At 43.7% G+C, this 14,783-nt stretch overlaps 1 protein-coding gene across 1 annotated transcript in view; it reads left to right on the top strand.

The window, feature by feature from the left end:
* kif1aa (kinesin family member 1Aa) overlaps positions 1-9,351 on the top strand; it is a 219,331-nt gene extending 209,980 nt beyond the window's left edge. Inside the window, 4 exon segments of the mRNA XM_065009343.1 lie at positions 1,164-1,316; positions 1,589-1,781; positions 5,227-5,345; positions 8,312-9,351. Of these exon segments, the coding sequence (XP_064865415.1) occupies positions 1,164-1,316; positions 1,589-1,781; positions 5,227-5,345; positions 8,312-8,345 (499 nt within the window). The 3' untranslated portion in view covers positions 8,346-9,351.
* The last annotated feature ends 5,432 nt before the right edge of the window (positions 9,352-14,783 follow it).

Consider the following 14,783-nt stretch of genomic DNA (forward strand, 5'->3'; position numbering starts at 1 on the left):
GAATCGCTCAATGCTAATATCCATGCTAAAACGGGTGGAATCGCTCAATGCCAATATCTATGCTAAAACGGGTGGAATCGCTCAATGCTAATATCCATGTTAAAACCGGTGGAATCGCTCAATGCTAATATCCATGTTAAAACAGGTGGAATCGCTCAATGCTAATATCCATGTTAAAACAGGTGGAATCGCTCAATGCCAATATCTATGCTAAAATGGGTGGAATCACTCAATGCTAAAATCCCTGTTAAAACGGGTGGAATCGCTCAATGCTAAAATCCCTGTTAAAACAGGTGGAATCGCTCAATGCTAAAATCCCTGTTAAAACGGGTGGAATCGCTCAATGCTAATATCCATGTTAAAACGGGTGGAATCGCTCAATGCTAATATCCATGTTAAAACAGGTGGAATCGCTCAATGCTAATATCCATGCTAAAACAGGTGGAATCGCTCAATGCTAATATCCATTTTAAAACAGGTGGAATCGCTCAATGCTAAAATCCCTGTTAAAACGGGTGGAATCGCTCAATGCTAATATCCATGTTAAAACAGGTGGAATCGCTCAATGCTAATATCCATGTTAAAACAGGTGGAATCGCTCAATGCTAATATCCATGCTAAAACAGGTGGAATCGCTCAATGCTAATATCCATTTTAAAACAGGTGGAATCGCTCAATGCTAAAATCCATGCTAAAACGGGTGTCAGCACCGTGTGAATAGGTGGCAGGGAAGTCAGGGGCAGGAGAGTCAAAATGGAGTGTAAATGGAGTCTTTTAATAAATGTCCACAGAACATGCTCCATAACACTAAACAGTACAGACATGATCAAACATGGGTACGAGGACCCGTCGAGCACCAACACAACAACTAAACAACACTGACAATAAAACAATCTCTGACAAAGACATGAGGGGAAACAGAGGGTTAAATACACAACAGGTAATGAATGGGATTGAAAACAGGTGTGTGGGAAGACAAGACAAAACCAATGGAAAATGAAAAATGGATCAATGATGGCTAGAAGACCGGTGAGGTCGAACGCCGAGCACCGCCCTAACAAGGAGAGGCAACGACTTCGGCAGAAATCTAAGATGGGTTCTCTAACTATCTCTATGGTCTATCCCCACATGGAAAACTTTTCTTCCTCCGTCTCTCCAACCAGAGCCACCAAGCTTCGCTCCTGCTGTGCCAGCCCCAACCTTGACTGCACACAGCGGGATGGAGAGGTGAAGAAGTCCCCTGGTGGGGTTGCCGCCCCGGAGGTTAAACCCAGGACGCGCCGTTTTGTACCAGACATCCAAGAGATCCGGGTCAGGTGAGGGGGCTTCAGAGATTGATTGATTGATTGATTGATTGATTTATGGCTGAGAAGACTTGGTGGAATTTACCTCATCAAAGTGCTTTTCACACTACTGAGCCAACATGTGTCAAGCTCTACTGAGCTGGCCTTGTTACCAATCCACCATGTAGTTGCTGCTCGCATCTTGAAAACAACAATGTGTAAAATAAAATATCAGAGCCAGTTCAGGTCGACGTGGTAGTGTGAAAAGTGAACAAGTGTAGTAACAATCTTGATCTTTCCACCAGCCCCATTGTGTCAAAGAAGGGCTACCTGCATTTCCTGGAGCCTCATACCAACGGCTGGGTGAGGCGCTATGTGGTGGTGAGACGTCCGTACGTCTATATCTACAATACAGAGAGAGACAGCGTGGAGAGAGCCATCCTTAACCTCTCCTCTGCCCATGTCAAGTACAGCGAGGACCAGCAGGCCATGCTCAAGGTTAGTACCTTTTTACCTGTCGATACACCCCTACCTGGCACCTTTACACCCCGTTACCTGATACCTTTACCTGGCACCTTTACACCCCTTTACCTGGCACCTTTACACCCCGTTACCTGATACCTTTACCTGGCACCTTTACACCCCGTTACCTGATACCTTTAGCTGACACCTTTACACCCCGTTACCTGATACCTTTAGCTGGCACCTTTACACCCCGTTACCTGATACCTTTACCTGGCACCTTTACACCCCTTTACCTGGCACCTTTACACCCCGTTACCTGATACCTTTACCTGGCACCTTTACACCCCGTTACCTGATACCTTTACCTGGCACCTTTACACCCCGTTACCTGATACCTTTACCTGGCACCTTTACACCCCGTTACCTGATACCTTTACCTGGCACCTTTACACCCCGTTACCTGATACCTTTACCTGGCACCTTTACACCCCGTTACCTGATACCCTTTACCTGGCACCTTTACACCCCGTTACCTGATACCTTTAGCTGACACCTTCACACACCTTTACTTGACACCTTTACACATCTTAATCCGGCACCTTTACAAACCTTGACTTGACACCTTTACACACCATTACCTGACACCTTTTACAACACAATGTTTGAGGAGCGCCCTTCATCAACTGCTGTTTTCAGATCTCACCATACGTTTTTGATGTGATTCCAAGTATGGACTCTTAACTGGCCAATCCAGAACAGTCCAACATCTCTTCTTGAACCTCTGTGTTGCCTTATGGGTGTTTGGAGTTGTTTTCCTGCTGGAAGACCCAATTAAGACTTCATTTTTGGACACTGGTTTAAACATTGGACTCCAAAACACCTGATAATCTGCAGATTTTGTAACGACTTGCGCATTTCGAAAGGCCCTCAGTACCAGAGACAGCAAGGCCATGTTTGAGTGTAGGTAGTGTGTTCTTTTCATTGAATGCTTCAGTTGGTTGTCTGTAAACATAGCACTGATCTGTATTGCCAAAACGCTCTAATTTTGTTTCATTAGTCCACAAAACATTTTCCCAAGGATTTAGGCTCTGGAAGTGGGGGACCTTGAACGTGTGCAAGACATCATGAAATCAGTCGATTATTAAGGTGTTTTGGAATCCAATGTCCAGACACTGTGTGTTTGTTGAAGTTTGTGGATTTTCCAGCAGGACAACAAACCTAAACACACATAAAAGCAGCCCCCTGGTAAAAGAAGAAAGGCCGGACTGTTCTGGATTGGCCAACGAAGGGTTGAGATATGAATCACATCCGTAATCTTTGGCAAGAGCTGAAAACAGCAGTTGGTTGAGAGCACCCCCTTAAACATTGAATAATTGGCGCAATTTGCTGCTGAAAAGTGAGGCAAATTGCCAGTAGAAAGGTGCAGGAAGCTCATTGATGGTACAAGAAACGCTTACCTTGTCACGCCCTTACCATAGAGTCCTTGGTTCTCTATGGTGTAGCAGGTAACTAGAGGGTGTTCTAGTTCAATATTTCTATGTTGGTTTTTTGTATGGTTCCCAATTAGAGGCAGCTGGTAATCATTGCCTCTAATTGGGGATCATATTTAGGTAGCCATTTTTCCCACCTGTGTTTGTGGGATGTTTGTTGTTGCTTGTTGCACCACGTAGTCACGGTGTGTTGCTTGTTTAGTGTTTTGGTTGAAGAAGTTTCACTTCACATTCAACAAATGCTGTGCCTTGGTCTGTCTCTTACAACAACCGTGACATACCTGCAGTTATCTTGGCCAAAGGCTGTGCAACCAAGTACTAGCTCCAGTCATTTTATATTAAAATGGTCAAATTAAATTAAATTTACAAAAATAAAATTGGTTCTGTAATGTTGAAAATACAATAAAAATCTGGAGTACAATTATTATTATTATTTTTTTACAATTTGAACTCATTTTAAAAGAAACAAGGGTGCCAATATATAACTAAACTCAGCAAAAAAGAAAACGTCCCTTTTTCAGGACCCTGTCTTTCAAAGATAATTAGTAAAAATCCCAAACATCAGATCGTCATTGTAAAGGGTTTAAACACTGTTTCTCATGTTTGTTTAATGAACATGCACCTGTGGAACGGTCGTTAAGACACTAACAGCTTACAGACGGTAGGCAAATAAGGTCAGTTATGAGAACTTAGGATACTAAAGAGACCTTTCTACTGACTCTGAAAACACCAAAAGAAGGGTCCCTGCTCCATCTGCATGGACATGCCTTAGGCATGCTGCAAGGAGGGTTGAGGACAGCTGATCGTCCTCGCAGTGGAAGACCACGTGTAAACACACCTGCACAGGATCGGTACATCCGAACATCACACCTGCTGGACAGGTACAGGATGGCAACGACAACTGCCCGTGTTACACCAGGAACGCACAATCCCTCCATCAGTGCTCAGACTGACCACAATAGGCTGAGAGAGGCTGGACTGAGGGCTTGCAGGTCCTCACCAGACATCACCGGCAACAACGTCGCCTCTGGGCACAAACCCACCATCGCTGGACCAGACAGGACTTGCAAAAGGTGCTCTTCGGTTTTGTCTCACCAGGGGTGATGGTTGGATTCACATTTATCATTGAATTAATTCATTGTGGAAGGAATGAGCGTTATACCGAGGCCTGTATTCTGGAGCGGGAACGATTTGGAGGTGGAGGATCCGTCATGGTCTGGGGCGGTGTGTCACAGCATCATCGGACTGAGCTTCTTGTCATTGCAGGCATTCCCAACACTGTGCGTTACAGGGAAGACATCCTCCTCCCTCCTGTGGTACCCTTCCTGCAGGCTCATCCTGACATTACCCTCCAGCATGACAATGCCACCAGCCATACTGCTTGTTCTCTGTGCGATTTCCAGCAAGACAGGAATGTCAGTGTTCTGCCATGGCCAGCGAAGGGCCCAGATATCAATCCCATTGAGCACGCCAGGGACCTGTTGGATCGGAGGGTGAGGGCTAGGGCCATTCCCCTCAGAAATGTCAGAGAACTTGCAGGTGCCTTGGTGGAAGAGTGGGGTACCATCTCACAGCAAGAACTGGCAAATCTGGTGCAGTCCATGAGGAGGAGATGCACTGCAGTACTTAATGCAGCTGGTGGCCACACCAGATACTGACTGTTACTTTTGGTTTTGACCCACCCTTTGTTCAGGGACACATTATTCCATTTCTGTTAGTCACATGTCTGTGGAACTTGTTCAGTTTATGTCTCAGTTGTTGAATCTTATGTTCATACAAATATTTACACATGTTAAGTTTGCTGAAAATAAACGCAGTTGACAGTGAGAGGACATTTCTTTTTTTTTGCTTGAGTTTATATGTACTGCATTTGAAAAGACTCACAGAGGATGTTATGTTTTTCCTCCTCTCTCTTCCTACCTACCCCCAATAGTAAGCTGCTCTAGCTGGTTTTAACATTACTGTACCTCTCCGTGTTTCCCCAACAGACTCCAAACACGTTTGCTGTGTGTACTGAGCACCGCGGTATACTGCTCCAAGCCAGCAACGACAAGGAGATGCACGACTGGCTCTATGCTTTTAACCCTCTCCTGGCTGGATCCATCAGGTAACATGGATGATACACTAAGGTTGTATTTCAATTTGTATTTCATTTGTATTTCACATTTCTACCAACTAAGGTACTCCAAGGGTTTTGCAGGGAAACTCACCTCATCCACCTCCTTCACTCTTTCTAACATTGGTTTTGCTCATAGCGACTATTTTGAACGTTTGAATTACAATGATAGTGATCGAAGTGATCATATGTGTTCAACTTACTCACTGTAAGTTGCTCTGGAAAAGAGTGTAATAACTAAAAATGTAATTGTAAAACTTTATATCCCAGTTGAATTATAACTTTAAAGGAGTTTTCTTTCAAATACGTGTTTCAATGTATTACATTGTGGGCTTTCGCTAAAGACCGCCTAGTCTCGGAAGCACCAATCCAAATCATCTGTTGGAGACAGACAGGTAGAGTGGCGAATGAGGTGAGACACTCACTTCCATAAAAGAAGCCACTCTACCGCCCTCTGGTTATTCTCGCTTCTCTTCCTCACCCAAAGAGTGTCACTACTCTAGCTCTCCTCATATCGACTGGATACCCGTTGCCTGCTCAAAAGCGAACTGTGAAGGATATTTCTGACGAGGTTTTCAGAGTTAATTAAGAGGTTCAGTATTAACCGGAATATTTTTTGTTGTACTTTTTCTACTTTGGTAGCTAGCGTTGCTGCTAGTTATTGAGACTCGGTTAGCCCACGCTGCAAGGCTAAGTTGTCTAGCTTGCTGAAAGGCAAGCTAACCTCACTAGCATACCCTACCTGCAAGATGGTAGCTTTGCTAGCTCCCTTCTTTAAAAAAAAAAGTCTAGTTAGCATACGTTCACCCGTTTTGTTAGCTAAACCAACCCTCTCTGCCTTCACGGCGCCATCTGTGCCTTTTTCTGAAGGCAAACTGTCATTCGGTTTCCTTGAGCTAGCACTGAGCTAGCCACAGCATACCTTCACCACGAGGTAGCTGCTAGCTAGATAACCCCCCACTAGCCTCCACTCCCTTCCCTCAATGTCTGGGGACGTAGTGGTGAAGGTGAGTTAGGGGATGACGACGGGATCAATCTCACGGAAGTCCTTGAGATGGTTCGTCATACCCCAACTCCTGCACTCTGTTTGCTCCCGACCCTCTCAAGCCCGCAGATCTGACGGCCCTAAGAGCATTGGCGCTGCCCCTCTTCCAGTGAAGTTTGGGCTCCCATCATATCTGTAAGCCACGGCCAGACTCCACATCGAATGGTCATCTTCTGTAGGGGCTCAAGACCCGTCAAGGGACCTGTACGACGGGAAGAGACTCCAGCCCACACAGCCCTGATAAAGCAACCAGCTTGCCTAAGGGAAGCTACGAGCTCTCGGGATAAACCCATTAACCACAGGATTTTTGCTAAGAGTCCCCCTTGCATGGACATGCACAATATGGAGGAATCTGGGTTAGGCATCCCTCCCGCAGTGGAACCGTCACTGGCTCACCACCTCAGCCCCTAGCTCCTTGTGACATTACCAGCGCTTCACTCCCTGGAAAGGCCTCATTAGGCCTCACTTGGAAAGTGAATGAGGCCCTGGAAAGGCCTCATTCACTCCCTGGAAAGGCCTCACTTCAACGTGACTTCTTTATTGTTGGTTTTCAAGGGTGAGTTACTGGAGGAGTGGAGGAAGCGGCTGGACTCAGACACCCTAGACCCAGATGCTTGGGTGGAGATCTGTATGATTACAGACCTGATTACAGGCCTCCCGTAGTGCCATCCAAGGCTGTGGTCATACCATGAGCAAGGAGGAGCCCTTTGGCTGAGCTCATCCAGTTTAACAGACAAAGAATGAAAGTGGACCTCCTCGATTTTAGCCGCTGAAAAACGCATAGACGTCATATTCCACCTTCTTTCACTTTTACTACTACCCCGTGGTCCCTAGCGTATCGGTGGACTGTGCTCTACCAGTGTTTTTCAGGTTAATTACCTAACCTCGTTTTTTTTATCCCGGGTCGACTTTTTTCCCATTGACGCACCTTGGAGAATATGTTTTTTTTACCCTGTTGCTTTTCCCCTAGAAGGACATCCCTGTTGTTGTTCAGTGTGTGCAAAGCTGTCATACTCTTCGCTCATTGGGCTACCACCCTCGAGTTGGACTTTCTCTTTTCGACTGTATCCTGACGATTCATGGGGGATCAAAAAAGGAAAGGAGGACCAAGGCACTCTTCATATAATTCATTTAAATGCCTTTATTTATTAGGGCATGTTCAATGGAAACAAAGTTTTTTTTTTTTTTTTAACTCAGACGTGTTTCGGCTGCACGGTCTTCGTCAGGGAGTACAACGAAAAAATGATAAAACCATTGTATTTATCTTAGGAAGGACCCTCTACTACACAGGAGGTGACCACATGGGACATGTCTAATTATGCTGAGACTGGAGCTTTGTACTGGGCTGTCCCTCACTTAGTTATGAGGTTTTTCCTTGGGGGGTGGGGTTGTCTTTGCACCTTGGTGCTTACTCTTCTGAGGGTTGCTACGTTGGGACTTCCCTGGCTTCGGAGAGAATATTTATTGCGATCATGGTGTTTGCCATATCCCTACATGATACATCTTAACAAGAGTATTTGAAAGAGAACTTGCGTAATCCCAGTTCTCTGATAATCTGAGTGAGACGTATCACCGCATTCCCCATGCTTGCAAGAGCTTGAGGAAGAGAAGCATGCTTGAGAATAACCATGAGGGTGGGAGGGTGGCTCCTTTTAATGGAAGTGAGCGTCTCTACCTATCTGTCTCAAACAAAAAAATTTGATTGGTACTTCCAAGAGTAGGCGGTTCTTAGCAAACCCCCCCCGCATGTGATCAGAGAACCGGGGTTACGCAAGTAACCTTACCTTTTATTTACTGTATGTTATTATGCAGTATGTTTCGATGCTGTAAATATGAAGAAAACCCAAATGGTTGGTAATTTTGAATCAATATACAATATATTCTCTCTTCCCCCCTTTTTTGTCTCCACCAGATCAAAGCTCTCCAGAAGGAGAGGAAGGATGTGAAACAAACAATCGAACAACAACACGTCTTATAAAGAAGATAGAAAACATTAGAACGCAAAGAGACTAACCTGTACATAAATCCCTGATTACTCCTATGCTTATCACACCGCCCCGCCTTCCATCCTACACTAGTAACCTGCTCTTCTTCCTTCTGCACACGCTCACTTTATCACAAGCTGACCACCTGTGTATCTGAGGCCTCCATCATCGTTGTGTGTCTGTTAGGCCTGTACTGCTGTCTGTCTGTGTAGGCTTTATCATCTGGTTAACCCCTCTCCAAGGCTGTGACCCAAATGGCACCCTATTCCCTATACAGTGCACTAGTTTTGGCCCAAATGGCACCCTATTCCCTATATAGGGAATAGGGTACCATATGGGTCAAAACTAGTGCACTGTATAGGGAATAGGGTACCATATGGGTCAAAACTAGTGCACTATATAGGGAATATGGTACCATATGGGTCAAAACTAGTGCACTGAATAGGGTACCATATGGGTCAAAACTAGTGCCCTATATAGGGAATAGGGTACCATATGGGTCAAAACTAGTGCCCTATATAGGGAATAGGGTGCCATATGGGATGCTTCCTGAACCTCGTCCTTCCCTTTCGGAGCTGGTGGAACAGAGTAATGGGTAGTCATCTACCAGTTCCTTATTTTATCGACTTACATTGTGATGTACTCTGTATGGTAGTCAGCAGTAACACGTCAATTATTAAACAACACACATTTATTTCCTTTGAGAAAAATAAAATAAAATAAAATCAGGAGTGTTGCCAGTAAATGGTTCTGTCTGAAACAGCGCTGTTCACATCACTACATTACTGCACCTCAGCTTACCTTAAGGGGACGAGAAACAGAGATGGAAGTATTACCATGGAAATAAGACTACTGTTGACTCCAGATATGTGGTCTTGGTTATATTGCTGCTCTTATTGTTACTCATACAATGTTAAAAAAACAACAACAACAGGTTCGTATTCATAGTAAACACATTTTCACCAAACTAGGGTTTCGGCAGTTCTGCTCAAATATATAAGGCAGAAAAAAATTACAATTGACAGTTAAGTTTAATGTAACTCTTCTGTTTACTTTTCTCTTTCTGTCCCTATTCTCTTTCCATACCAGCTCAACTCTGTTCAGCTCTGTTGGGCAGGACAGAGAAACTCTTTTTGTCCCTATTCTCTTTCCATACCAGCTAGGCTCTGTTGGGCAGGCAGAGAAACTCTTTTTGTCCCTATTCTCTTTCCATACCAGCTCAACTCTGTTCAGCTCTGTTGGGCAGGACAGTGTAACTATTTCTGTCCCTATTCTCTTTCCATACCAGCTCGACTCTGTTCAGCTCTGTTGGGCAGGACAGAGAAACTCTTTTTGTCCCTATTCTCTTTCCATATGATCTCAGCTCTGTTGGGCAGGACAGAGAAACTATTTTTGTCCCTATTCTCTTTCCATATGATCTCAGCTCTGTTGGGCAGGACAGAGAAACTATTTTTGTCCCTATTCTCTTTTCATATGATCTCAGCTCTGTTGGGCAGGACAGAGAAACTATTTTTGTCCCTATTCTCTTTCCATATGAACTCAGCTCTGTTGGGCAGGACAGAGTAACTCTTTCTGAGTCTTGACATAATTTAATCTCCAAGTCCTGAGATGTCAACACACACACTTTACATCCCACGTGGCACCCTATTCCCCATATAGTGCACTACTTTTGATCAGGACCCTATGGGCTCTCGTCAATAGTAGTGCGCTATAAAAGGAATAGGGTGCCATGGGAGGATGCACCTACAGCTGGGCTACAAGAGAGAAGGGTTGGCATTGATCAAGTGACCACATGTTCATGCTGGTGTTCTGATAAAAGCACTTCCCAAAGTAGCTGTGAAGGAATCTACAGTAACTATGAAGGTATCTACAGTAGCTCTGAAGGTATCTACAGTAACTCTGAAGGTATCTACAGTAGCAATGAAGGTATCTACAGTAGCAATGAAGGTATCTACAATAGCTATGAAGGTATCTACAGTAACTTTGTAGGTATTTTAAGTAGCTATGAAGGTATCTACAGTAGCTATGAAGGTATCTACAGTAGCTATGAAGGTATCTACAGTAACTATGAATGTATGAAGGTATCTACAGTAGCTATGATGGTATCTACAGTTGCTATGAAGGTATTTACAGTAGTTCTGAAGGTATCTACAGTAACTATGAAGGCATCTACAGTAGCTATGAAGGCATCTACAGTAGCTCTGAAGGTAACTACAGTAACTGAAGGCCTCTACAGTAACTATGAAGGTATCTACAGTAACTATGAAGGTATTTACAGTAACTATGAAGGTATCTACAGTAGCTCTGACAGTAACTACAGTAACTATGAAGGCATCTATGGTAACTATGAAGGTATCTATGGTAGCTATAAAGGTACCTACAGTAGCTACGTCCTCCCAAATTTAACCTTGATTCATCTCTAAAGTCTAATGATTTTTCTTTGTATTAATATGGGGATATATTTAAATATTTAACAACATGATTATTTATTTCTGCGTGTATTTATTTACAAATACATTTATATTTCTAAAGTAGTTACAGTGCAACTTCTGCACACAGCACCTTTTAAGTTTTGATAACATGACCTATGACCCATGACCTCTACCCCCTAGCCCTTCTTACTGTGGTCAGTTGTGAATAGTGCTAACCCCCCAAAAAAAAACTAGACAAATTGATACAGGGTCATCTCCTATGTGCTATAGTATAACAGCTACATGTTACTTGAATTAAACCATCAACATCACATAGATAGATTTTGAAGTGTTGTACCTGAGCTATTTGCAACCCGATTTCACTCACGATACAATATTTTAGAAGCTCGAGAGAGATTGTGAACATAATGGAAATGAATTATACTTCAAAGCTGGGAGATGGGAAACAGATGGGTGCGTGAACAGAACGATCCCGATCCCTTACATCGTGAACAGAACGAGGGAAAATGAAAACGAGCTGTTTGTAGCGCTCTAGGGATAAGACAAGAAACAAGGTTTCTGAACAAGGATTTGTACATATCCTCTGGTCAAACAGTATATCTGCAGTCCCTCAGTTGCTTTGGATCTACTTCATCATGTCCCAAATGATTCCATATTCCCTGTGTAGTGCACTACTTTTGACCAGAGTCCTATGGGCTCTTGTTAAAAGTAGTGCAACTACATAAGGACTAGGGTTCTATTTTGTGACTCTGTCTTCATCACGTGGCTGTTTTTGTCTAGCTAATCATCATCTATTTATGTACACAGTAGGCTAATATACAGTGAGCTGCAAACCTATTGGTACAGTGGACATTTCGTTTGCTGTTGTTGTTGTTTTAGCTCTGTACTCCAGCACCTTGGATTTGAAATCATAAAGTGAATTTATCCCAATACTTTTGGTCCCCTAAAACGGAGGGACTATGAACCAAGAAAAAAGTGCTGTAATTTCTAAACATTTCGCCCGATATGGATGATAATACCCTCATATTAAAGCTGACAGTCCTGCACTTTGACCTCATAGTCATTTATCATTTCACATCCAAAGTGCTGGGAGTACAGAGCCAAAAAAAACAACAACAAAAATTGTCGGAGATCGATATGAGCGTATATGCACTTAAAGACAATGAATATGAGTTTTCATATACCGTACGCCATTTTATAAACTATAAACATATTATCGAGTGATAGCACAGGATGATCCATTATCTATAGAAATATACTACTGATATTCCATTGTAGACATTTTCTGTATAATAACCAGATTGAATCCGGCAAATTATATGGCGCTCACGTCCTCTTCGATTGCTCCTTTTCTAGTTCATCTCATGTGAAGTTCAATTATGTGAGTCTTTAGTCCCTTTTTGTTTTTCCGTTCAACAGCACTCATTGTGTACACGTGGATGTATACATCAGTGTTGCAGCTACTCTACGTGAATGAATCGTGATCAATGGTAAATGTATGGGCTGTATGTTTTGTATCGAGCAAACATTAGTCATCGTAGTGGGTCCAGTCCAGACAACAGGGAAGCAGAATGATGTTTTGTATCGAGCAAACATTAGTTAGTCATCAACAGGGAAGCAGAATAGTGGGTCCAGTCCAGACAACAGGGAAGCAGAATGATGTTTTGTATCGAGCAAACATTAGTCATCGTAGTGGGTCCAGTCCAGACAACAGGGAAGCAGAATGATGTTTTGTATCGAGCAAACATTAGTCATCGTCCAGTCCAGGGTCCAGTCCAGACAGACAACAGGGAAGCAGGATGTTTTGTATCGCAGAATGATGTTTTGTATGTTTTGTATCGAGCAAACATTAGTCATCGTAGTGGGTCCAGTCCAGACAACAGGGAAGCAGAATGATGTTTTGTATCGAGCAAACATTAGTCATCGTAGTGGGTCCAGTCCAGACAACAGGGAAGCAGAATGATGTTTTGTATCGAGCAAACATTAGTCATCGTAGTGGGTCCAGTCCAGACAACAGGGAAGCAGAATGATGTTTTGTATCGAGCAAACATTAGTCATCGTAGTGGGTCCAGTCCAGACAACAGGGAAGCAGAATGATGTTTTGTATCGAGCAAACATTAGTCATCGTAGTGGGTCCAGTCCAGACAACAGGGAAGCAGAATGATGTTTTGTATCGAGCAAACATTAGTCATCGTAGTGGGTCCAGTCCAGACAACAGGGAAGCAGAATGATGTTTTGTATCGAGCAAACATTAGTCATCGTATTCCAGTCCAGACAACAGGAAGCAGAATGATGTTTTGTATCGAGCAAACATTAGTCATCAGTGGGTCCAGAGACAACAGGGAAGCAGAATGATGTTTTGTATCGAGCAAACATTAGTCATCGGGAGTGGGTCCAGTCCAGACAACAGGGAAGCAGAATGATGTTTTGTATCGAGCAAACATTAGTCATCGTAGTGGGTCCAGTCCAGACAACAGAATGATGAAGCAGAATGATGTTTTGTATCGAGCAAACATTAGTCATCGTAGTGGGTCCAGTCCAGACAACAGGGAAGCAGAATGATGTTTTGTATCGAGCAAACATCAGTCATCGTAGTGGGTCCAGTCCAGACAACAGGGAAGCAGAATGATGTTTTGTATCGAGCAAACATTAGTCATCGTAGTGGGTCCAGTCCAGACAACAGGGAAGCAGAATGATGTTTTGTATCATCATTAGTCATCGTAGTGGGTCCAGTCCAGACAACAGGGAAGCAGAATGATGTTTTGTATCGAGCAAACATTAGTCATCGTAGTGGGTCCAGTGGGTCCAGTCCAGACAACAGGGAAGCAGAATGATGTTTTGTGAGCAAACATTAGTCATCGAGTGGGTCCAGTCCAGACAACAGGGAAGCAGAATGATGTTTTGTATCATCAGTCATCGTAGGGTCCAGTCCAGACAACAGGGAAGCAGAATGATGTTTTGTATCGTCCAGCAAACATCAGTCATCGTAGTGGGTCCAGTCCAGACAACAGGAAGCAGAATGATGTTTTGTATCGAGCAAACATCAGTCATCGTCCAGTCCAGACAACAGGAAGCAGAATGATGTTTTGTATCGAGCAAACATCAGTCATCGTAGTGGGTCCAGTCCAGACAACAGGAAGCAGAATGATGTTTTGTATCGAGCAAACATCAGTCATCGTAGTGGGTCCAGTCCAGACAACAGGAAGCAGAATGATGTTTTGTATCGAGCAAACATCAGTCATCGTAGTGGGTCCAGTCCAGACAACAGGGAAGCAGAATGATGTTTTGTATCGAGCAAACACATTAGTCATCCAGTCCAGACAACAGGGAAGCAGAATGATGTTTTGTGGGTCCAGTCATCGTAGTGGGTCCAGAGACAACAGGGAAGCAGAATGATGTTTTGTATCGAGCAAACATTAGTCATCGTAGTGGGTCCAGTCCAGACAACAGGGAAGCAGAATGATGTTTTGTATCGAGCAAACATTAGTCATCGTAGTGGGTCCAGTCCAGACAACAGGGAAGCAGAATGATGTTTTTGTATCGAGCAAACATTAGTCATCGTAGTGGGTCCAGTCCAGACAACAGGAAGCAGAATGATGTTTTGTATCGAGCAAACATCAGTCATCGTAGTGGGTCCAGTCCAGACAACAGGGAAGCAGAATGATGTTTTGCAAACATCAGTCATCGTAGCAAGACATTGAGTCATCGACAACAGGGAAGCAGAATGATGTTTTGTATCGAGTTAGTCATCGGGTGGGTCCAGTCCAGACAACAGGGAAGCAGAATGATGTTTTGTATCGAGCAAACATTAGTCATCGTAGTGGGTCCAGTCCAGACAACAGGGAAGCAGAATGATGTTTTGTATCGAGCAAACATTAGTCATCGTTTCCAGTCCAGACAACAGGGAAGCAGAATGATGTTTTGTATCGAGCAAACATCAGTCATCGTAGTGGGTCCAGTCCAGACA

The sequence above is a fragment of the Oncorhynchus nerka genome, linkage group LG24 (assembly GCF_034236695.1).
Source record: "Oncorhynchus nerka isolate Pitt River linkage group LG24, Oner_Uvic_2.0, whole genome shotgun sequence".
Classification (NCBI taxonomy): Eukaryota; Metazoa; Chordata; class Actinopteri; order Salmoniformes; family Salmonidae; genus Oncorhynchus; species Oncorhynchus nerka.